Source organism: Festucalex cinctus, chromosome 8 (assembly GCF_051991245.1).
Source record: "Festucalex cinctus isolate MCC-2025b chromosome 8, RoL_Fcin_1.0, whole genome shotgun sequence".
NCBI classification, from domain to species: domain Eukaryota; kingdom Metazoa; phylum Chordata; class Actinopteri; order Syngnathiformes; family Syngnathidae; genus Festucalex; species Festucalex cinctus.
In genome coordinates, this window is record NC_135418.1 from 7,168,551 (window position 1) to 7,191,800 (window position 23,250).

Sequence of the window (23,250 nt, forward strand, 5' to 3'; positions counted from 1 at the left end):
GGGTGATTCTTTTCAACAAATTCAGAAACTTGATGGAAACTTCAGGTACGGCCAAAAAAGGCCCGTCTCATCGCAATTAAAAACTTACTGTGCAACGTAGCCTTTATCAATCACCAGTTGTATGAATTTTTGCATAAATGCATCGGCTGTTAGTGGATACATTTACGTAAAACTATCTGAACACCTCATGGCCCGAGGGGCGAATGACAATGGACGCTACATAGACACATTCTATTCTGTATCTATGGTCACATACGGTACAGGTCCCTCTTAGCCAATGGGATGCCTGGAAGATGCCAGTAATAGCCAATGGCAGAGCAGATGTAAGTATGTTGCATTCAGGAAACTCTGGGAGCTGCGAGTCGCAGCCCATACTGTATTTTTACCTTTCGTAATATGAAACTTCTTTCGTAACAAGAGGCAATATTTTCCTGTTGAGGAGTTTCGTGACCTGAAAATTTCATATGAAGGGACATTCGTAAGTAGAGGTACCACTGTATTAGCTTTCCTGCTGGCTCCAAATAAAATCACCATTGGCCAACTAAATATCATTAAGAATGAATTTTAAACTTGAAAACCAGGAGCACAGACCTTTATAGTAGAAGAGACATCTGTCAGAGAGGACAAACCACCTCTTGTTCCACTGCTTCACTCCACTACTTGCCTGGTGGGGACACACATTATTATGATTATAACAGATCAAACTATTTGGTAAACGTTGACATTGTGGTACAAATGTACTGTCTAATCTGTTTAAAGCTGCGTTCTCACCAAATCCGAAAAGCGAACTGGAGCGCTACCTTCAAGAGCGTTTCACCGCGTAGAGTGTTTTTGGAACGATTGCTGCTTATCCGCGCTTTCGTGCGCACCGGAGCGGAGGAGGCGTGTCCCTTGGTGAACAAGGAAGTGGAGCACTTTAGCGAGTCAACCAAAGTGAGCACGTGAACTACCTCACTTCTTTCCTGGGACTAAACATCCGTGGTACTATATTCTCCTTTTTTGAGGAATGTGATAGCACTTTTGCTTTTTTAGTGGCAATCGGTCGGCCGGCATTCGTGCTAAAAATAGCTTTGACATGGATGATAAACATTGCGGTACAGTTCAATCACAATCAAACAGATTTCCCAGCACTTGAATGCTACTTCTTTGCTCACCCTTCTGTCCCGGCTGGCGTGTTGTTGCGTTTGGGGTGACAATAGAGAGGATATTGTGTGTGACGTAGCCCGCACTCGAAGCAGATTGGCTGCCGCGAGGCGAAAATGAAAAAAGTTCAATTTTTTTTAACTTTGGCGAATATGTGATTGTGCGGATTTTCGTCACGAATGTGCGGAATTTCGCTGCTGCGCATCGCGTCCCAGCGCGTGAAACGTGTACTTCGCGCCGTCCCACGCACTTTCGCTCCGTTGTGCGCAAACTCGATTGACTACAATGCAAACGTGCCGCCGAAATGCCTGCCCCCGCTTTTGGTGAGAAAACAGCATAAGACATACTTAATATTATAATAACCCCAAAGAGCAAATGCTCAACCTTTTGACAAATTCTCTGTAGGGACAGGCTTTAATGGATTGGTGATTGAATGATGTACCTGCTTGTACAGCCATCCTGCTTTGCTGACTTCTGCTTTAGGATTCCTACGCATGGAGTTGGAGCGCTTCCCAAATGTAGCTGCCTTTCTTGGCGTTCGGGAAGTCTGCAAGTCACGTGAAGACGAAATGCCATGAGTGTTATACAGTATAGCAAGGGTGCCGTAGCATGTCCTGGAGGATGGTGAGTGAGTATGCAATTTGACGACTGATTGCATCCATGTATTGTTATAATTTGGGTTGAGGGTGAGGGGGAGCCTATCCGAATTGACTTCAAGCGACTGGCAGGGTCCGCCCTGGACTGGTGGCGAGCCAATCGCAGGACACCCCTAGACAAACAAACAGCCATTCACACTCACATTCACACCTGGGCAATTTAAGGTAATCATTTCATGTTTGTTTGTTTTTTTTCCTTTATGTGGATGCAAGATGAAGTGCCTGCAGACCGGCCAGAACACAGAACAGGCAAAACCCATAAAGGAAGGTTGTGTTGTAGAATTTTCAGTAGTTAGGCGAGATCAATAAAACAGTCTGGAAAAAAATTGGTCTTTTTGGTTTCTTTATGTTTGAAGCTTCAAATATACACAAGTCTTACAGAGCAGTCTAGACAAGGTAGTGGTCTGTGAAAGAGTGCACAGGAAATGATCATGGGAATTCTTATGCAGCCTGGTGAGGTTTAGGGAGGTGAGTTAGACAGGAAGGAGAGCTTTCTAAAAGGAAAGAGGTACTTCTGTGTTGAACGTGCTTATCTGCCGAGGTCAGACTGTTACAACTTCATGTACAAAAAGCGAAAGGCCCACTATTAAAGAAAATGCAAGTGTCCACAATAAAGTATATGCATGTTTTGCTAATACGTGTTAAATAATTATTTACCATAACATTTGAAACCGAGATTCAAACCTCAGAACTGTGATTTAGAAGAGTCATGCAAACCACTTTAATCCACCATTCCCATTCACAAAAAAAAAAAAAAAAAAGATAGTTGAGAACGATAAGTACAAAGATAATACAAAATAGGCTACTACACCACTACGAAAATTTTCATTTTGCTTCTTAATTTAAACAATTTTTTTTTTCCTGTCAAGTTCCAAGGCACATTCAGAATTCATATTATCCACACTGCTTAGGACAATTAGTATGTAAATAAGTGAGGTTATTTTAGCATAAAAGTTGATTCTTTCGGTCTATGAATGAAATTGCACAAGCTGGGTGAAATAGAATTCCATGGTTGACACTGCTTCACACGCAGCACCCAACATTATTTCACATAAATGATGAATCAAATAAGACAATCATATAAATTTTATTTAATAGTAATATTTTCCGTAACATCTTCAAAATTTGTATTTTTATTTATTTTTTGCTAAAACAGCGAGGGAAAACTCGTCCAATTGTATAGACGCTGTATAGATGGTACTTAGAGGTTGTAAAAAAGGTCTACTTTCATTCCAGTATGATCAATAATAGCCAATGTTACAAATGTATATACAATAACATAGTTTTCGCTATTCAACATGAATCATGACAGCTTCATGAGCGGATTTGTCCCAAAACTGGTCGTGCCAGGAAAAAAAATTGCCGTAAATGAAAACAAATATGACTTCCCCACATCATATTTTGTATAATAGTGAGTTCTCCAGACGGCAATACAGGAATACTTTTTAACTCAAGACTTGCTCAACATCACCATTTATACAACTAGGGGGGCGATTACCGGATTGACTGTTTACCATGGTTACACATTACTACTAATGCTGGCTGTCATGGGTAATGACCTCTTCTCATCTAAGGAGGGAACAATATTATTGGCTGTTTGCGGAGTTGTTTTCTGCAGCAGTTACGCATAGAAGCGAAGGGGTACAGAGGGAGGTAATATGAAAGAGACACAGTTACACAGACTTTGCATTGACCTTAAGAAAAAAAACATGCACAGTTATCAGCATGTACCAGTTAGCCCCAAGGACAACATGAGTAGCCCACGAGTGTGTTCTAAAAAATATTTCACCCGCATGTAATATACGAAAATGTGTCATTCTCAAGAATTTTACAGTAACCTCGCCTCTAAAGGTATGGTCACACTGTGAAAAAGCAAAAAATAAATTAAAAAAAAAACTATATTTGCTTTTAGGGTGTATAGTTTGAGTGGACTTTATAGGAATGTGTAGTTCTTACCCGTACACAAGGCTGGACTTCTTGAGACGCTTCTGACACCATGTTTGTACTTTTAGCGTGATTGATCTTCTCAGCTGTCGTGTTTACTTTCCCTTTCATCATCAAGTCACAGCTCCTGACAGAGACAAAAAATCAATGATTCTGAGGTGTAACGTTGCCTCATATTTTTCACATAGTTTGCAGTATCATCTGAAGTTGAACGATTCATTTATGATGAGAATGTTTTCACAACTGAGGAGAGATGTCAGTCCAAGTATTGGCATTTGCAACTGGCGCATGCCTTGCCTAAGGGCACCGCCACAAATCCTTTTTTGTTTGCTGGGATCTCAAAAATGTGACTCATGGTCAAGCCTTAGAGAGGTTTTTGGTTTTGTTTTGTTTTTTCATATGAGGCATGTTCATAATAAATGTCACTGTCATATATAGGTATACTTCAGCAAATGTCAAAAAGTGATTTATGACCCCAATAAAACAATGATTTATTGCACCCCCCAATAAAACTTTATTGCCCCCCCCAATAAAACCATTCATATCCTAGCCCTTTGAAGTAAGCCCCGCCCCCTTCCGCTTTCTTAGCCAATCAGAAGCCGTTATTTTGAATTAAGCCCCTACCCATTTGCCACCTTCTCAACCAATCAGAGGCCGGAAGCCAGCTCCTGTCAAAAATGATTGATGACAGACTTATTTTGTGAAAAGTATTTTGGAAAATTGTGAGCATGTCATGAAGTCGCCTCCTGAGAATATCGTTTGGATTTATAATTCTTATCAGGAAATGTATGATGAACTTGAAAAAAAACTGAATAAAAAGATAAAGTTTGTAAAAGGTCTCCCTGAAAGCTTTGAGGACGAATCTCTCTTTCCAGTCCATCTTTCGCACCTGATCATCTTGGATGACGTCATCTTCGAGGCGAGCGATCACCCGGAAGTGGTAAACATTTTTACCCAATACAGACATCATCGAAGAATGAGCGTCATATTACTCACTCAAAACATTTTCCACCAAGGGAAGTATAGCAGAACAATCAGCTTAAACAGTAATTACATTATACTGTTTAAAAACCCTCGCGATAAATTACAGGCGAGTGTTTTGGCCAATCAAATCTACCCCACGCGTAAAAAGTACTTTTTGGAATGTTATGAGGACGCCACAAAAAACGCTCATGGGTATTTATTGGTAGATCTCACCCCCTCGTCGCCAGATCGATTTAGATTGAGAACCGGTGTGTTACACGGGGAGTGGCCAGCAGTATATTTACCCAAAAGCTCGTAAGATGTCAAAACTTTTAAAAAAAAACGCCCCGCTTCTTAAATTATTGTTTAATGCCCTCCCTCGCAAACGTAAACAAATTCTCAAACAAGCCCCCAAAGCCTTAGTGAAAGCGCTCTGCGAGATTGCATTAAATCTCTTAAAAGGTCATATTCCTCTAAACCCCTCTCAATATAAGAAGTTGAAGAGACGAAAGAAGTTTATTCGGATATTAGCCGATAAAAAAAACAGTCTCAGAAAGAAGCGTATAACTCTAGTTCAAAAAGGTGGTTTCATACTCCCTCTACTGGCCGCTTTTGCACCTGTCCTAGGCAGTATCGTCACCGGTCTAGTAAACAAATAAAACATGAGTTTGAAAACAGCTCAGAAAATGTATTTAGTTACCCCGCACCAACTGGAACGTTTAAGCAAACCCACACCCAATATTCGGGAGACGGCACAGGATGATTTGGACGTTAGAATGAGAGAGTTATTAGACGATCGTTCTATAACACAATATGAAAAACTAAGAAGATATCAAACTCTATTGCAACGGTATTTAGGACTGCTTAAACAAAGAGATCGTGAGTTGGTTCCGGTGGCTTTGACAGTTCCTAATCCGCGGGGGGTTTTTGAACGTGAAGGAGGAAGACCGGAAAAGATGAACGAGGGGGCGGGGGGAGAGCCGGGGGGAAGTGTCAAGACGAGTACGGATGAATGGGGTGAAATATTACAAACTATTCCGCAACGTCATCGCAAAAACGGTGAATATGTTTTAAGAAAAATATCGTCTCGTGAAGAAAAGGCATGGAATCAGCGGGGGGAGTTTATCTCTAACGGTAAACCCGTCAGAGGCTCGCATATGACAGATTTAGTCAGACATCTTATTGTAAACGGAAAGAAGATCAACGAACGAGGGTTACTGGGTTGGACGGAATTCTTGCAACTAATATCGGAGCATAATATACCCGAGACTGTAGTATCGAACCCTCAAGCCAGAGAGCGTTTAAGATTAATAAAAAACGAATCTATTTTTAAGCATGGTGACGAGGACGTAATTTCCGGTGGTAAAAGGAAGCGCAAGAGGAAGCAGAATATCATCAAATGGGAGGATTATTAATTTTATACCTTTCGTCGTGAAAAGAAGAATAAACACACCCACTCGCATCTTTTGTATCTTTTGTATATGAATTTTATTGAATAAAAAATTTGAAAAAGACATCATGAGCATTGACATTTTTTTTAAATATATCTAAACAACATGAAATTTGACCGCCGCACATCGTTCTGGGAAACATCCTCCGACTTTCTACGTACGTTGCAACCATAATATCATTCGTAACAACATCGTCATAATAATGGGTTAAAACCTCACGGTAAGATTCGCCACATCCTCGGGCCGATAAATAATAAACACAATGCTGACCGCATACTGTCGAGAGTTCGTGCTGTAATTGACGGTCGTGGTGGAAGATCCGGTCGGAATGTTTTTTTAAGAAACGGTTTATACTCTCGGGGTAATAATGAAAATCCGGTGGGAATCCGAAAGAATCGAAGAACGTAGCCGTGCCGTCGTCTTCTAACGACAGCGCCAACCAGTGTTCGCCAGGAAGATGGCGAGGGTGAGTATTAACAATAAAGAAGGCGGGGGTAGGGGGCGGTAATATGTCAGTCAACTCATCTTCGGCGAAGACGCCTTGGAATCTTTCCCCCTGAATTTGCCTCATCAGACGCTCCAATTCACGGCCGTTCATCTTTTAATAATAATCGATCAAAACTTCTCTTTTTGAATTAATTTCAATAATGCTGTCGTAAGCGGCATAAACGATAAGGGTTGCGGTATGAGGGAGAGGATTTCTAAATCTCATATCTAATCTTATGACACCGCTGGAGACGGGGGATAACGCCTCTGTATCGGAGGTGGGACTTAGGTTAAAAGCGAAAAGCGCGTAGCCATTTTGAAAGTCCTGCAAGTCTAAAAACAGGGGCAAATCTTTCAGATACCTTCCAGTTGCTTCAAATAAATTATGGAATTCACGTACAGAGTTCCCCGCTACAAAAAGCGGTTGAAAAGGTTTATTTGGGACCTGAGTACCGTCTCTCGATAGTGCTAAATATTCAATATCGTGATGAGCGAAATTAAAGGGGTTTAAATCTCTTCTACCCACAAAAGCGTTATGATTAACGAGAGCCAGGACGACACTTTTTGGCATAGTTCCTAGAAAGAGATTGTCTTGATGACATATTCTTGAATTTTGAGGGATGGAATAAGTTTTTATGTTGACTCTCGTAACCGGATATAAGGCATTCCCCTTATTGAGAGCTGAGGCGTGACCCAACGTCACCGCTGGGGAGACGCATACTTTTTTAATAAACAGCGAAGCACCCATAATTTTCAAACGTGTATCGCTGTCAGGTGCACTCATCAGACAGAAATCATCGCTCGCTCTCGTCAGCTTCAACCTTAAATCCACATTATTCAAAAGGTGTCTCTCGCAGAAAAATATATCCGTATGAATTGGGCCGATGACGTCAAATTCTTTTGAATTCTGTATTAGACGAGCCCGTCTAACAAAGCCTTCGTTTACCCCGTCCCCTTCGACGGCTAGCGAGTCCATAACACCTCTCGTATCTTTAAAAAACATCCCCGCCGTAAATTGACTTTTCAGCGTTTCCCCGGAGAAATTTAATAACGTCTCTATTATAGCCCTATAGGGATGCGAGGCGCTAGATTGTGAAATTAAACGGTCGCCGAGGGTGACGTCAACTTGGCTAAAAATAGTATTCAGAGGAAAATTAATTATACTAACGCGTTCGTTAGGGGCGATGTTAGACCCGTCTCGTCGCGTTATTTTTAAGCGCAGGTGTAATAGCGTATCCGCCAAGTCAAGATATTTCGACCCGTCACCGGGGATAAAAAATTCAATAGGGGATTGGTCGCCAAGAGCCGATAGAGGCAAAATCTCAATATACTGACTCTGTTCTATTGAGAGCTGCGTCATGGGAGGTGAAAATAAATCTAATTCGGACATGGTACATTCTTGCGACTTGTGATGTAAGAGGGCCATTTTTCTTTAAGAGAAAATATCCACGCTGTTTCTCATACGCTTTCTTTTTCGAACTGATTTTCTTTTAGTACTGCGCTTGCGTTTTTTATGCGTCTTAATCCTGCGCCCCACAGGCCTAGAGGCCGGACGCCGCGCCAGTACGACTAGGCCGGACCCGTCTTGATTAACCCCCCTCTTATGACTCATTCTCTCCATAACACGCCCAGCGACATCCGTGGCAATATTTTTAGCCGCTGACTGTAAATGCGGTTTGGCCACGTTCAAACCTCTTTTAACTAAGGGGGCTACGAAACGAAATAATTTTGCAAAAATAGATCCTAATCCGCGGCCGTATTGCACGGGTGCACCTTGGAACCCTGGTATACCGCTTCCGGTCTGATGTTCATAATACTGAACGAAGCGGTAGGGGTCCTGATGTGACGTCATAATAACCATGATTTATCGAGGTCTAAAGTGTAACGTTAAAATGACCTTCCCAAAACGGAAACCAACGGGTTGATTTTGATCCGTCTTAATATGAATCGCTATATCTTCGATATGCTTTTTACTAACAGGATGATAATAAGCCGGATTAAAATTTTTATAAATAATCTCCCCGTATCGGCCTAAAACAGGAACTGCTCTCAGTAGCGGAGCGGATGCGTCACCAACCGCTTGATGTCGAATTACATCCGTATATAAATACAAATAATAATGACCCGCGTTTATATCCGCGGGATGAGGAGCGATAGTCCAATCTAAATCGATAGTAAACCATTCGTCATCTTTCATGCCCAGAATATAAGCTAATGGGCCTACGAAGCGGATCTTGTAGCTGCCATCCGCCACGAAGAAAAAAAATGTTCTTTTCAAGAGGTTGAAATTTAATAAAATGAAAGGGCCTATTTTATTTTTTATAGCAACCTCTACCGCCTGTCGTACCTTATCGAGATTATCATAGTCCCCGGGTTTAACGTCTAGAACGTATTGGGTGGACGTTTTCGTATTCATTAAGAAAAATGACGTGTGTTCTTCGGGAATGTTTACCCAGCTGCGCGGATATGAAATTTCCGTTAGGGCCACCTCCCATTCCCCCTTGACCAAATCTAAATGACGCGCAAGATTAACTCTGTATTGCGCAATTGTATTATCCTTAAACATATCCATGCTTGAATTTGACGGGAGAGTCACGTAGAAACCTCCTTCGTTATTGGGATCCATAATAACGTATGATTTATATTGTATATTTCCGTTCATTTTAAATATTTACAACCTGTGACGCGTACACCCAGCTATTAAATTTTTCCGGCCAGCCCTTCCAACGGATTAGATATTGAGTCCGCCCTTTAACCTTTCGTCTTTTAATAATTTTTTCAATTTGAAAAGCATAATCTTTTGAAATATTGACCTTTTGCAGTTCTTGTTCATAAAATGACCCATCTATTTCCTCGCCGTCGTAATCTGCTAGTTTGTAGACAGGGGGCGCTCGTGGAATACATTTAGTAATTGTGAAATATTCATCGGTGAAGCTCTGTTCATATTTCTTATCGAAAACCCCTCTTAGTTTTGAAATGCGGACAATATCTCCTTTTTTAAAATTCATTTTAATCTTTCCACCCACCGGGATGTTTCCGTATAAATTGAAAAATGCTTTTCGAGTCGTTTCGGCGTTCACTTCATTCGGCCTCATTTTAATGCTGGAATGAATACTATTATTATAGGCGGAAATGAGATCTTGTAAAATATCTATATATCTGCGGGTATTTTTCCCTGTAAAATAACGCCACATCCTAGTTTTCAGCGTTCGATTAAATCTTTCCACCGTCTGGGCTTTTGTGTCGCTGTGCGTTGCAAAGTGTATGATACTATGTTTTTTCATTAATTTAGCAAAACGGGTATTAAAAAATTCTTTCCCTCGATCCGTTTGTAATTTTTTAGGAACGCCGCTCTCGGCGAAGACTGAATCGAAGGCCTCTGCCACCCTCATCGCTGATTTATCTTTCAATACACGCGCGTACGCGCGCTTTGAAAAAATATCAATAACGGTCAATAAATATTTATTATTGTCGTTATAGGAAGCTAACGCTTGCATGTCACACAGATCGGCCTGGAATTGTCTCAGAGGTCCCATAATAAATACTCTATTTCTAGGGAAATTAATACGGGCTGGTTTATGTAACGAATACGTATCTTGTTGAGATAAATATTCTTTAACTTTATCACGTTTTATTTTTTTATTCGAGGCCTTCCGAAGGCCTCTGTGGAGGCGTTCAACACCCCCATAACTGGATGGTTCATGAGGTGTGTAGTAGAGCTGCTTCAAACGTGCGGTCTCCTTCATTCTCATCTCTCTTAATGGTTAATGAAGGTTGTGTCTATAATTTTATACACAATTAAATATTTTTAATAGGTGGTAAAATTAATTTGCATCGTTATATTTCAATGCATTATTTACCGTGTGTGTGTGTGTGTGTGTGTGTGTGTGTGCGTTATAAAACAAGGCCTATTATTCCCCTCCTTCCGCATCTCTCCTAATGGTTAATAAAGGATGTGTCTATAATTTTATACACAATTAAATATTTTTAATAGGTGGTAAAATTAATTTGCATCGTTATATTTCAATGCATTATTAACCGTGTGTGTGTGTGTGTGTGTGTGTGTGTGTGTGTGTGTGTGTGTGTGTCATAAAACAAGGCCCAGTATAGACTTTTTTTTTTTTTTTATTCGATGGATAATAAAAAACACATGAATACATAATTCTAAAAAAACACAAAACATACATTTTCAAAAAGTAAAAACATACATTTTCAAAAAGTAAGTATACATGCTTTTTTTTAAATTCAATGGATAATATCAAAACACATAATTCTAAAAACTATAAAAAACATAAAACATACATTTAAAATCAACGAATAATAAAAAACACGTAATTCTAAAAAACTAAGAAAAACATACATTTTAAATCAGCGAATAATAAAAAACACATAATTCAAAAAACTAAGAAAAACATACATTTTCAAAAAGTGAGTATACATGATTTTTTTTTTTTTTTTTTTTTTTATTCGATGGATAATAAAAAACACAATTCTAAAAACTATAAAAAGTAAAAACACAAAACATACATTTTCATCCTCACGGGTGTAGAAAAATTATGGATTAACATAGTAAAGCACTCTAAACAAGATACGGGGATGTATTTTGCGTTCGATAAAGCTTTTAAATTGTTTCATTTCAATCACCCTATTACGAGGAATGTTATTATCTTCACAGTATCGTACGCAATCTATGAATAGAGCAATGAGGGTAATCAGTTGCCCGGCTTTGACAGGATCACCCCTCCATTCGCATGTGGCATAATCCAGAGTATCAGCAATATTGTGGTGACTTATTTCAACAACTCGTTTTACATACTCCCCCCAGGATTGACCAAACAAGGTGGGGGCCAAAGTCCTGACTTTATCAATTACTAAAACCAGGCGCTTGACACGTTTGGAATCATCATCATCATCATCATCGTCATCGTCATCGCATTTGTGTATAGCTCTCTCTATAATTTCTATCCAATTATCAATACCGTAGTAATAATTGATTTGCATTTTTCTTAGAAAATTACCCATCACGATCGTACAGTCCTCGGATCAAGTCAGGGATTGCGTCGGCGAGGTACCCGTCCCAAGTACTGGAAAGAACAGTTGTGATTCTGTCTAAGATCAAACGTTCATGTACGTACCCGTGCAGCACTGATTCGATGATGCGTTTTACGTCAGCGTCTGAGGACGGATGGTTCGTGACTGTTACAACTCTGTAGATTGTTGATCTAAAATGCCCGTTACATAATTCACCGATAATGGCGTCGAAATTCGTTCCAAAATAATACGGGCGTCTGGGTGCATTAAAACAGGTGTGGTTGTTTCGACATATGTATGAATAAAAACACCCCTCGCACGTTTTTCTACTATATCTGAGGATAGCGATCCTTAACATAAAACTTACAGCCTGTTTAATACATTGATATCTCGCGTTGTTCACCCACATAAACGGAGTCTGTGTCCAATCCAGCAAAGTATCTCGTTCGCTGCGCGGCTGCGGAGGCGGTGGAGGCGGTGGAGGGATGGCGGACGCCGATAATCCTGGAAGCATAACGTTAGATGATGACGTGGCGTCGAAAGTTCAAAACATAGATACTTCCGCGGTAACGGGCTCAGCCTTACCGTTCGGGAATTCCCACGTCGTCGATGTCACCGGTGAAGGGTGAAAGGCTGAATCTGATGAGAAATTCCACACAGGCTGATCCGACGTGTCGGAAGCTGCCGAAGATTCGCTGGTAAGTGCCCACGCCGGAATCCCGCGTGCTACCGGTGAACTGCTCTCCTCACGCCTCGTGTCGATTGTGATCGAAAGCGTTTGTGCTAGCGGTGGAAGATTCTCTTTTCCACACGCCCCGTTGACGTCATCGCACGGCCCAGCATCGGAGCATGCGCAGAGACCCTCCTCCGCCGCCGCCTCCATCTTAGCGGAAGTCAGGCCTCCGTAACATCCAGCCGCCGTTGACGGCCAGCCATCCCGGCCAATCGACTCGTCCTTCCGGACAACCGCAAAATGAGCATCGTAAGGTCCTACGGTGCTCATGGTTTGGTAGATCCCGGATGAATGAGGACCCGGAGGGACGTCCATCGGGCAGTCTCCTCGCTGGACCGGTGTCTCGAGAAAGGTAACGTCCGCAACGTTTTCTTCATTCTCCGAGCATTCGGGACTCGAGGTGATTAGAATAGGTGGAGGAGGAGGATCAAAACAGGAACGCATACCTTCGCTGTTTGTAGAAAATAGCTCCGGAGAAGTTGTCGGCGTCGTTGGCGGGGTGCTTCCTTTTCGTTGATCGGTGGGGCGCATGATCGGAGGCATTTCTTGTTGCGTATCAAACGAATATAGGTGGTCAATACCTTGCTGGGGGGCGCGTACTATTTTTATACTTGTAGAGGCGGGGAAAAGGTGGTTCGAGTGTGAGGAGGGGGGTTTCGGCAGACTGTAGATAATCAAATTTTCAGAGTTTTTCTTACCCCCTTGTCGAACGAATGTAGATAGTTATTACCTTGTTGGGGGGTAGTACGTGGGGGGAAGGTGGTTTGGATATGACGGGGGGTGGGGGTGTAGCGGGAGGGAGGGTGGAAGCCGGAGGACTATAGTTAATCAAATTGTAGTGTTTTTCTCACCCCGATGAGATTCACCCACAATCTACTATTAGAATACAATGTAGAAATTCTCTCCGACTCACTCAACATGTGGTCCCTCCATTCAGGCCAAGGTACGCTTACAATTTTATAAAAAACACCACATTCTGTATTAAATGATTCTAACGTAAAATTCATGTGCTCGGGGTCTCTACAGCCACCCGTAGATTTTATTGGGCATTCTTCATCTCCTTTGATATGATCGATCTTTACACGAAAGTACCAACGCCCGTTTGGCGTGGTTCGACTAACCCATGTGAAACATAAAATCTCACCGCGATGTCCTAGTTGGTTCGAATGAAACGTTGTGTACTCTCTGAAGTTTCGGGGGATAAGATCGATGATTACGCCCCAGTCATTTGAATTCAATGTGCCGAAGCCAGCCGCCGGGGTTGTCTTGACACCATCATATTCCATAAAAATACATAGTTCGCCCATCTCGTACAAAAAACGATATCCCCAAAATGCATCGTTCAAAGCCCACTTCTTCTCCAATGCCCCGTCAACAGGTTTTTGAACACGCCGTAAAAACATTCTTTGTTTACGAGGCGTCATCAGCGGGTTCAAAACTTGCATTAAAACGCTAGTCTCACCTATTACACGGCAGTCGGACTCTGTCATTTTGTTTCAACCGTCACCGATCAAATGAAGAAGAAAAATCGAATCTCCCTCGTTAGTCAGTCTAAAAACACACCCACTACTTTAAATCCATCCCACCCCAATACCACGTGCTAATTAATCTAGAAAAAAAAGAAAAAGTACAAATGCCGTGTTATTTATTTTTATTTATTTTAGAGAAAGAAAACCCCTGACCATATGCAGTAACATCCTTTGCCCAATAGATGTCGCCGTTTACCGCGGCGTGAGGGGGGTCACACCTCCCCCCCACCCCATTGGCTTTTACATAGTCACACAGACAGACAAGTTTTTAGTCTGAGGAAAAAGAAGGACGCGGTTCTGAAATGGGTTAAATAACCGCCCTTTACGTACGAATAATCTATTTTTCACCTCTATGAAACCAACTCCGTCTGTTTCTAACCGACCCCATTTTATTTTTAATTTTTTTAGAAAAGAAAAAAAAACCCATGAAGGAGACGCGACTACGTATTCAGAAACATCGGTAAGTCTCTTTTATTTATTTTAAAAAACATAAAACAAATGTATAACATTTTTTAAATATTCACTTTAACTAGAATAAGTAACTAATTTACATTCACGCACACACATACAAGAGGAGGGCGGTGGTGGGGGGTTCCTGCCGCCCTACTTGGTGAAAAGGGGGGGGGGGGGGGGGGGTCGGGGGTTCCTACGGTTGATACACTTTGTACTTCAAAGTAGGCAGCTTTATCAGTAATTCGAAATACAAGGGGGGCGCTCCCCCATTGTTACTTCAAAAGCTGGTGGTAGGATCCTTCCTGTAAGATGAAAAATAATTTATTAACACGAGGATGTCGAAATAATATTATCAGCTGGACAACAAAAGCTACTGTTTGGGGGTTCAAAGAAAGTACTGGGGGGAACCGGAATCAATTGTTTGTTGAAGGGTGGGGGGACCGGAAAACAACAAAAGCTACTGTTTGTAGGGTTCAAAGAAGTACGTAGACAGTCGGGTGCTGGTAACCGGAATCATTTGTTTGTTGAAGGGTGGGGGGACCGGATAACATGTGTTTGATGTTGTGGGAAGCAGAATATCATCAATCATTTTTGACAGGAGCTGGCTTCCGGCCTCTGATTGGTTAAGCCGATGAGGGGGGTGGTTTCCGATCTCTGATTGGATAAGACGAAGAGGGTGGGAGGGAGGGGTGGGTGGAATGTCATCAATCATTTTTGACAGGAGCTGGCTTCCGGCCTCTGATTGGTTGAGAAGGTGGCAAATGGGTAGGGGCTTAATTCAAAATAACGGCTTCTGATTGGCTAAGAAAGCGGAAGGGGGCGGGGCTTACTTCAAAGGGCTAGGATATGAATGGTTTTATTGGGGGGGGCAATAAAGTTTTATTGGGGGGTGCAATAAATCATTGTTTTATTGGGGTCATAAATCACTTTTTGACATTTGCTGAAGTATACCTATATATACTGTCCTTCTTTTGCGCTGACTGGAATTCTTATTAATAGCTATTTTTCCACCAACAAGCCCAGGAACTTTGAGTTCTGGGTAAAGGGAGTTTTTGGTTGTAAAAGTTCAGCAGGGAATTTAGAATTGTGTTTCCACGGCGTCTTAGAGTTCTCTGTAATTAATTCAAATGAGTTTGATTGAGTCCAACCGATGTAAAAACAACACCTCCAAATTTGACCAATCAGCCATGGTCATTGCAGCCCGCCCCCTCAAAGTTCCTGCCTGGCTCAGCAAGACCCTGCTGGTGAGATAGTACTTGGATGCCCCCTGGGGAATTTAATTACCCTGGTAAAAAACACCCAAACTCAACTTTACCAAGGTAAACTGAAAAGTTCTCCAAAAGTTCCAGCTGTGGAAAAACGCCTAATGTTTGTGGTAGTGCTGGGCCAGGGCTACCACATAGAAATGTCCCCAAAGCCTTCAACGGTCAAATTTAAGTCTGTCATATTGCTGAACCAGTAGCAAATGCAGGAAAAATAAGACACATTTACTTTGTCAGTAAACTGCAGTATCTATGTACTGTATGCAGAGTATGACATTGCTTCATTGATAATAATTATTGAGTTATTATTGATATAATAATTGAGTTCAATGGACTTTTGAGCTACTACTTGTATACAGTATCTTCACAAGCTAGGTGATGAAAGCCGGTAACAGTTGTTTATTCCTTCACCCAGTGCAAATCAGCTATGTGAATAGAGAGATGGAATAGTCCTGGAATGGATTATTATTATTGCTCATCTCTTATGTAAATAGCTTGAAGAAAGTTTTGCACGTGAAAAGCTTACAGCACTGTTATGAAATTTGTATGCTGAAAAGTGTAACTATGTAGAGAGTGTGTGAACTCACTGCAGATTGTTGTATATCGATGGCGGTGCAGATCCTTGCAGCTGGATTGTGTTCATTACTGGTCCAGCTGGTCTACTGGTGTCATGTTGACTGCAAACAAGACAGATTCACGGTATTAAAACAAAAATGAAATAAGATGTAAACAAATACTTTAATAAATTCAATGCATTGTTTACAATTAGTAGAATAGTCATAATTCTAATGAAAGACAAACGTTACATTGACATGCGTATTACCAATACCTTTCTCTGAACTCGTGTGTTGTGCATTTGGTTAATACCAAACCATATTTGACCACAGCCATTCAAATAGAGATGAAAGCAGCACGACTCGGAACAGGTGGTACACCAACTTGCTGTAAGGATAAGGGCTTAACATCTCTTCGACAAAGCTAATGCTCACCTATTTGACAAGAAGATGGATCTATAAGCTACTCTGAATCAACTGCACTAAGCACATGACATGCTGTGGACATTTCTGTCTGAAACATATTTAGTGCCCAAAAGCAACGACCACTGTGGCAGCAATACCAAACCTTTTTCTCCAGTTAGTGGCAGGTAAAATGTGGTGGTTGAAGCAGTATTGCGGTACACTGGCTGACAGCTGATTATAGAGCCTAAATTGTTGTGACATTGCTCACTCCATGGATTATTCACTTGCTGAGAGCAACTACACCTGTCTTCACCAACAGTATGGTCCGAATTGATTTTAGCTTGTGCTTCACTTTCATGTCAGTGCTCTGGATACTACTCATTATCAAAGTTTTTTATTTGCATGTGAATGTAAGAATGTGGCTATGAGGAGAGTGAGCATGTGCGAGTGTATATTCGTGTGCATGTGGATCTTCATGTGGCATCTGCATGTGGTATTTCTGTAATTTCTGTATAAGGTCACTGTGGCCCCCTAACACGCATACTATACCATCACTTTTGCTTCACGCTCTGCACAAACTACAGAAGATTTTCAAGTACTAAAATAAATAAGAAAATAAATAAAACATGGACCACTTAAATTGGCTAATGGCTATCTCTTACAAAGAATATGTACCAGTAGTAAAACAGTAGATGATGTTATGCTTCATTATAAAACTTCACATATGAAAGAAAGCGCTTTTAAAATTGACAAAAGACTTCCAATATCTGAGACCTGTTAAATTCCGCTTACCTCCAGGACATAAATCGGGAAATTTGTCCTGACCGACTCTCCTTCAAAGGGTCAAAGCTCTCCGTTGTCTCTTGGTACAGGACTAACGCCTCTTATAAGAGGATGAAAGCTCGTTCTAAGTTGGTGTTGGAACACACTCGTCAGGTTACTAACGGCCTTTAATTCTACGAATTACATTTAGGTAATCTCGACCATGAAACTGTACAAGGCAGAGACATGTACCTGATTAAAGTGCTATTGGCAGCCAGCAAAAAAAGCCATAACAAGGGAATGGTTCAAAGTTGACCCCCCAATGAAGAAGCCGTGGCTGGGAGTAGTGGAAGAATTATTTGATATAGAAAGATTCAATTATATACTGAGGGTTCAGGAAGGGAAGTTTGAATCAAGATGGGAAAAATGGTTGGAATATAAGAGACAACTGAATGACACCACAAATGCGGTGAAGGGAAAATAGACCATGAATGTGCATTATAAAATGATGTGAGGCCGATATGTCACTGTTGATTGCCTTTTCTTTTTTTTTGTCCCTCTGTTTTTCTTTTGTTTTAGTTTGTATGAAGATGTTATTTCATGCATGTGTGATATTGTAAATTGTAAAAGACTTCAATAAAAATTAAAGTGAAAAAAAATTCTACGAATTACACATTACGATTACGAATCACACATTACAAAAAAGAAAGAAAGAAAGAAAGAAAGAAAGAGAGAAAGAAAATGATCACGGGTACAACGGTTTTGAACAAAGCCTATACAGCAGGGCTTGACATGGCGACCGATTAACCCGCCAATGCGGCCAACATTACAGTCTGGGCTAGTAAAAATCTTCATCCAGTCGCACGGGCGAGTACATGTTTTCATGAGTGGTGCAATGGCTCATCTTTGAGCCTTTTTCCGTACGGGTCAAGCGCCACGGTTCGGGTCATAGATTAGTCTGCAGAACACTCTACGAAGGCCAACTTCAAAATAAAGCCTTCCAACTTATACATTACTAATACTATTATTATACAAAATGTAAAACACAGTGAATGTATAAAAGCAAGACAACCCAAACAGTCAACACAACCAAAAGGAGCGCAACACAGTAGAGATTGCAGAACTGCAGTCAGACAATGTCTGACAGGCAAAGATACAAATTCCCCACAAAAAAAGCTCTGTGTAATGACACAACATTCATTTATGCATATGCATTATTTAATCCATACAGTTTATGTATATTTGCATATAGTGTACAGTTGTCGAAATAACACACTTGAGCTATGCCACCTCACTTCCTGAGTTCGAGAATTATTTTTATTGTATGAAGAAAATGTTCGTGTGTGCATGTGTGCATGCGCTAGTAGGCAAATGTTTTTGTGTGTGCTGGTTAACCTACAAACCTATATGGAGGCAGCTGCTAATTAGGTAGATGGGTGTATAAACACATACAACTCTGTCTTTTCAGTGAGTACAAACAGCCAATAACAACCACCAGCTGTTACGACAAACGAGCCAGCTCCACACTTGATAAAAATAATCTAATGCTGCAGCATGTTTCAGAATCAAATTGTGTTGGGGCAGCATGGTGTCTGAGGGGTTCAAATCTTGCCTCCAGCTTCAGTGCTGATTCTGTAGGTCTGTAGGACCCTAATGAAGACAGATATAGAAAATGGATGGATGGATGGTCACTGAAGACAAAATGATAAACTTCAACTAAAGATGGTGTAACCATAGATCGGCGTAGGCAACCCTGGCCCTGGAGAGCCGCATTCATGCGTGTTTTAGACGTCTCTGTATTAACACAATACAACAATATGTACAACTCCAATTCAAATGAAGTTGCGACGTTGCAAAAAAAAGCTCAACACACTGATTTTCAAATCCTTTTCAACCTGTATTCAACTGATAAAGACATATTTAATGTTCACACCGTTATACTTTATTGTCTACAAATATTCACTCATTTCGAATTTGATGCCTGCAACATATTCCCTCCAAAAAAGTTGGCACAGGGCCAAGATTACTACTGTCATAGCTACCATCTCAGCTTTCATTGTAATTACACTCAATAAGCGTTTGGGAACGGTGACATTAATTGGTGAAGTGTTGTAGATGGAAGTTGCTTGATTTACAACTTCAGTTGCTTAAGTGTCCGCGGTCTTAGTACTTGTATTTTGTGCTTCATAATGTGCCACACATTTTTATTGGGAGACAGGTCTGGACTGCTGGGAGGACAGTTTCATACTTGCGCTGTTTACTTGGAAGCCACGCTGTTGTAATGCGCAGAGTGTAGTTTGGCATTGTCTTGCTGAAATAAGCAGGAACAATCCTGAAAAAGATGCTTGGATAGCAGCATGTGTTGCTCCAAAACTGAGATGTACCTTTCAGCATTCATGGTGGCCTCACAGACGTGCAAGTTACTGATGCCATGGGCACTAGCACACTTCCATACTGTCATGTCTTCTGGTGAAGAGGCAAGGCATTATTTCATTTTTAGATTTTACAAGTGTTATATGTTAAAACTTATAAATAAGTTCATATTTGTTAAAAGATATGTTACTTTATTACAGTGTATTTCCTAGTGTAAAGTGCTAAAACTGATGTGGAATATTCGTCAGAGTGAGACATCATCCTTCGGTGGAGCGTTTTTGATTTGTTTGTATTGTAAGAGCATCTGTCGCTAATAGTGCAGCTTTGACGTAATTCCACTCTCTGGAGGACGCAATCTTTTCAGTTTGGTGTGTAGAAGTCATAAAACACGTTTAATGTGCTCCAAACACTTGAGCCTTGGAAGACATTAGTCTTTGTAAGTATTAATAAGGTTATTTTGAGTTAGAAAGGCTATGTTGCATTTTAATTTGAACATACGAATGTCTGCAACTTCATTGTTGTATCAGGCTGTATTAGCAGTTAGCTTGTTACTTGTATGATAGCGTCTACAATGTAATTAGTAACATACTGTGTTTTTCTGTTTTTTCTGTTTCAGTTACTTTTATCCACTTTTACATTCGTATTGCTGTGTTTGTAAGAGCAAGAAAGCTTCATAAAGCAAGAAACGTACGCCTTGCGTGTGGAGTTTTCTTTAAGTTCGCTGGCTGTCTAGCAGCACATAGTCACGTGCCGCGAGGACAGCACACATACCATTACAGATGCTGGCTTTTTAACTTTACGCTGATAACAATCTGGATGATCCTTTCACTCTTTGATTTCCAATTAGAGACACTTCCACTTTGCGTCAGCCCATCACATGTGAGTTCTGGCCCATTGAAGCCATTCCTGGGTCCCCTTGGTATATGGTTTTCACTTTTCATGGTTGCATTTTAACTTGTCTTTGTTGATAAAGCAACAGACTGTGTTAACTGACAATGTTTTTCTGAAGTGTCCCTGAGCTTACATGGCTGTATCCTAAAAACAATGACGGCAGATTTTAATACAGCACCCGCTCAGAGATTGAAGGTCATGGGCATTGAATATTGGTTTGACTCTGAATTTTTTGACGATATTATGGATGAAATCCTTAAAGGGATTACACCACAGTATTTTAAGACCTTCCAAAAGTTAACTACAGGCATATAATGATTAAATCTTACATTTGACACCATGGCGATGTAATTTTACAAATGAAATATGAGGTATTCTGCTGGTTATTTTTGTAACGCGGAACTAAAACGCCTGGTTCAGTAAAACCTGGCCTCTGCCTGTGTGATTGCCGCATTCCCGGCAAGCCGACTGCAGTCTGCTGTTGGAGCACTGAGTTTGAGCACTCCTCTGAATGGCCACGCAACTTGACGCCATCCATTTTCTTGACCGCTTATTCCTTACAAGGGTCGTGGGGGTTGCTGGAGCCTATCTCAGCTGGCTTTGGGCAGTCGGCGGGGTACACCCTGGACTGGTTGCCAGCCAATCGCAGGGCACACAGAGACGAACAACCATCCACACTCACAAGCACACATAGGGACAATTCGGAGCACCCAGTTAACCTACCATGCATGTCTTTGGAATGTGGGAAGAGACTGGAGTACCCAGAGAAGACCCACGCAGGCACGGGGAGAACATGCAAACTCCACCCGGGAAGGCTGAAGCCTGGACTCGAACCCCAGTCTTCAGAACTGGGAGGGGGACATTCTAACCAGTCAGCCACCGCGCCGCCCCGCATTGCAAATGTGGGGGATAATTATTTTGAATTCATTTGGACAGTGTTTACTGATAGACTACTTTTGTCACTATCCCATGGAGGTCTCAGAGAAAGTGGGCTTGCGTTTAGTCCACAGAGGTGGTGGGGGGGTGGGTCTGCACCTTATGATGTCCAAGAGTGCCAACAGCTCGTTTTCTCAGGTTGGGAGGGGCTGGCGCTTGTAGAGCAGAATGACCTAGAATTTCTCATAGAGGGGCAAATGGAGGAAAACACCACTATGGTCATATTTTTGGTGAGCAATTAGGATTTTAACACAGCTAAAAGCTCCAAAAACGTGATTTTTCATGATGTTGTCCCTTTAAATTTCTTGCAATTGAATGCACCAACTTTCGGCAATCAAAATTCACACGATTGGTCATAGTTTTCTACCATTATAATAATAATAATAATTATCATTATTATTATTATTTACATTAAGCACTTAAGACTGTCCCTAGTTTTTTGTAACATCAGTAAGGCCTAAAGCGCCTGGTAAAACATGCCTCTAAAACCTATGGGTGACATTTTAGTCACCACCGAAAACTTGAAGTTTTCCTGGAAATTCACCAATATTCTCAATGCCTATTAAATTATTGATATCAGCTCCTGAAGCAGACAGAAATAGAATTGAAAAAAAAAAAAAAACTGCAAAAAAACAACCGAGAGTTCAGTTGCTCAAAGATACGGTGACGTGGTCACAACAACTTGGGATTGAATCCACAACCTCTGGGTTGCAAGACGACCACTCTACCACTGATCCCCATCACCCCCATCTTTGAGCCCTCAACAACCTCTTTACCAGGATTCACCAAGTCCGGTCCTTTAGGTCCGGAATCTTGCAGGTTTTAGATGTTAGCCAGTGTCATAGCAACCCACTAGTGAAGGAGATTGAGCTACAGTAGGTCACCACACAGCCACATGATTTACAAATTCATTTAGCAAGACCAAAGCACACCACTCAAAGATAAACACAACAGCGTACCGTGCAATGTTTCTGATTGGTACTGCATTGCAGTCATCTCTGACCCACAAGCGTCTAGCCATCCACTCCTCTAACAACCTCCCCGCTTCCCCTTTCTCCTCTCCCACATCTTGTCCCAACCTCAGCCCCCCAGTGTTAACTCTTCCATTCTGCCTCCACTTACCTGACTCTCCTGTCCACACGGAACTTCAGCATCCTCCCTTGGATCACTCATGTACGGACAGTATGGGAGACAGCACAAACAGATGGACAGAAGGATGACAGATGTAGAAAGGAACAGAAAGGGGGAGAGATGTTGAAAAGATGGAGAAGGGGAGGGAGGGAGTCACGTTGCTGCCACCCGCTTTCTCCTTCAGACCGCATGCCTCTCCCTCTTGCTGCTCGTTTCCTCACCTGTCTCACCCTCTCCTTTCTGTCTCTCTTTAGCCCCCACCTCTCGTTCCGTCACATAAACACACACGGGCACACGCACACATACACACTCCCTGCCTTCTGGCAAAGAAATGCAGCACTCAGCTTATTTATTCCTCTCATAGCTGAGACAGTACAGTACATGCTCTATTACAGCCTCTTTCTCTTTTTTTCCTTTGCTTGCATTGATGGCTCTCTGTCTGTGTGAATATGCCTATAGTATATTCACGCATGCGTACACATGCATGCGTACAATGGAACTCTGGTGGATAGAGACCGGGTTGGCCCACAAATATTAAAAATCCACG

General features: G+C 41.5%; 2 protein-coding genes across 17 annotated transcripts in view; both read right to left on the reverse strand.

The window, feature by feature from the left end:
* plekha6 (pleckstrin homology domain containing, family A member 6) overlaps nt 1-23,250 on the reverse strand; it is a 118,458-nt gene that overhangs the window by 61,028 nt on the left and 34,180 nt on the right. For 8 of the 16 annotated variants that reach the window (XM_077530557.1, XM_077530555.1, XM_077530559.1 and 5 more), the window contains exons 1-5: nt 22,695-22,933; nt 16,239-16,328; nt 3,756-3,870; nt 1,586-1,690; nt 592-664 (exon numbers count right to left, since the gene is read on the reverse strand). In XM_077530557.1, coding sequence (XP_077386683.1) covers nt 592-664; nt 1,586-1,690; nt 3,756-3,870; nt 16,239-16,328; nt 22,695-22,726 — 415 coding nt within the window. In that variant the 5' untranslated portion in view covers nt 22,727-22,933. Of the gene's footprint in view, nt 1-591; nt 665-1,585; nt 1,691-3,755; nt 3,871-16,238; nt 16,329-22,694; nt 22,935-23,250 lie in introns of those variants that run through there. The other 8 variants (XM_077530562.1, XM_077530552.1, XM_077530547.1 and 5 more) reach the window with 4 other exon arrangements.
* LOC144023942 (uncharacterized) lies at nt 10,900-12,742 on the reverse strand. Its single transcript, XM_077529912.1, has 2 exons — nt 12,260-12,742; nt 10,900-12,178 (listed from the first exon to the last, which is right to left on the reverse strand). Exons 1-2 carry the CDS (start codon nt 12,720-12,722, stop codon nt 11,658-11,660), a joined length of 984 nt encoding a protein of 327 aa, XP_077386038.1. The 5' UTR covers nt 12,723-12,742; the 3' UTR covers nt 10,900-11,657.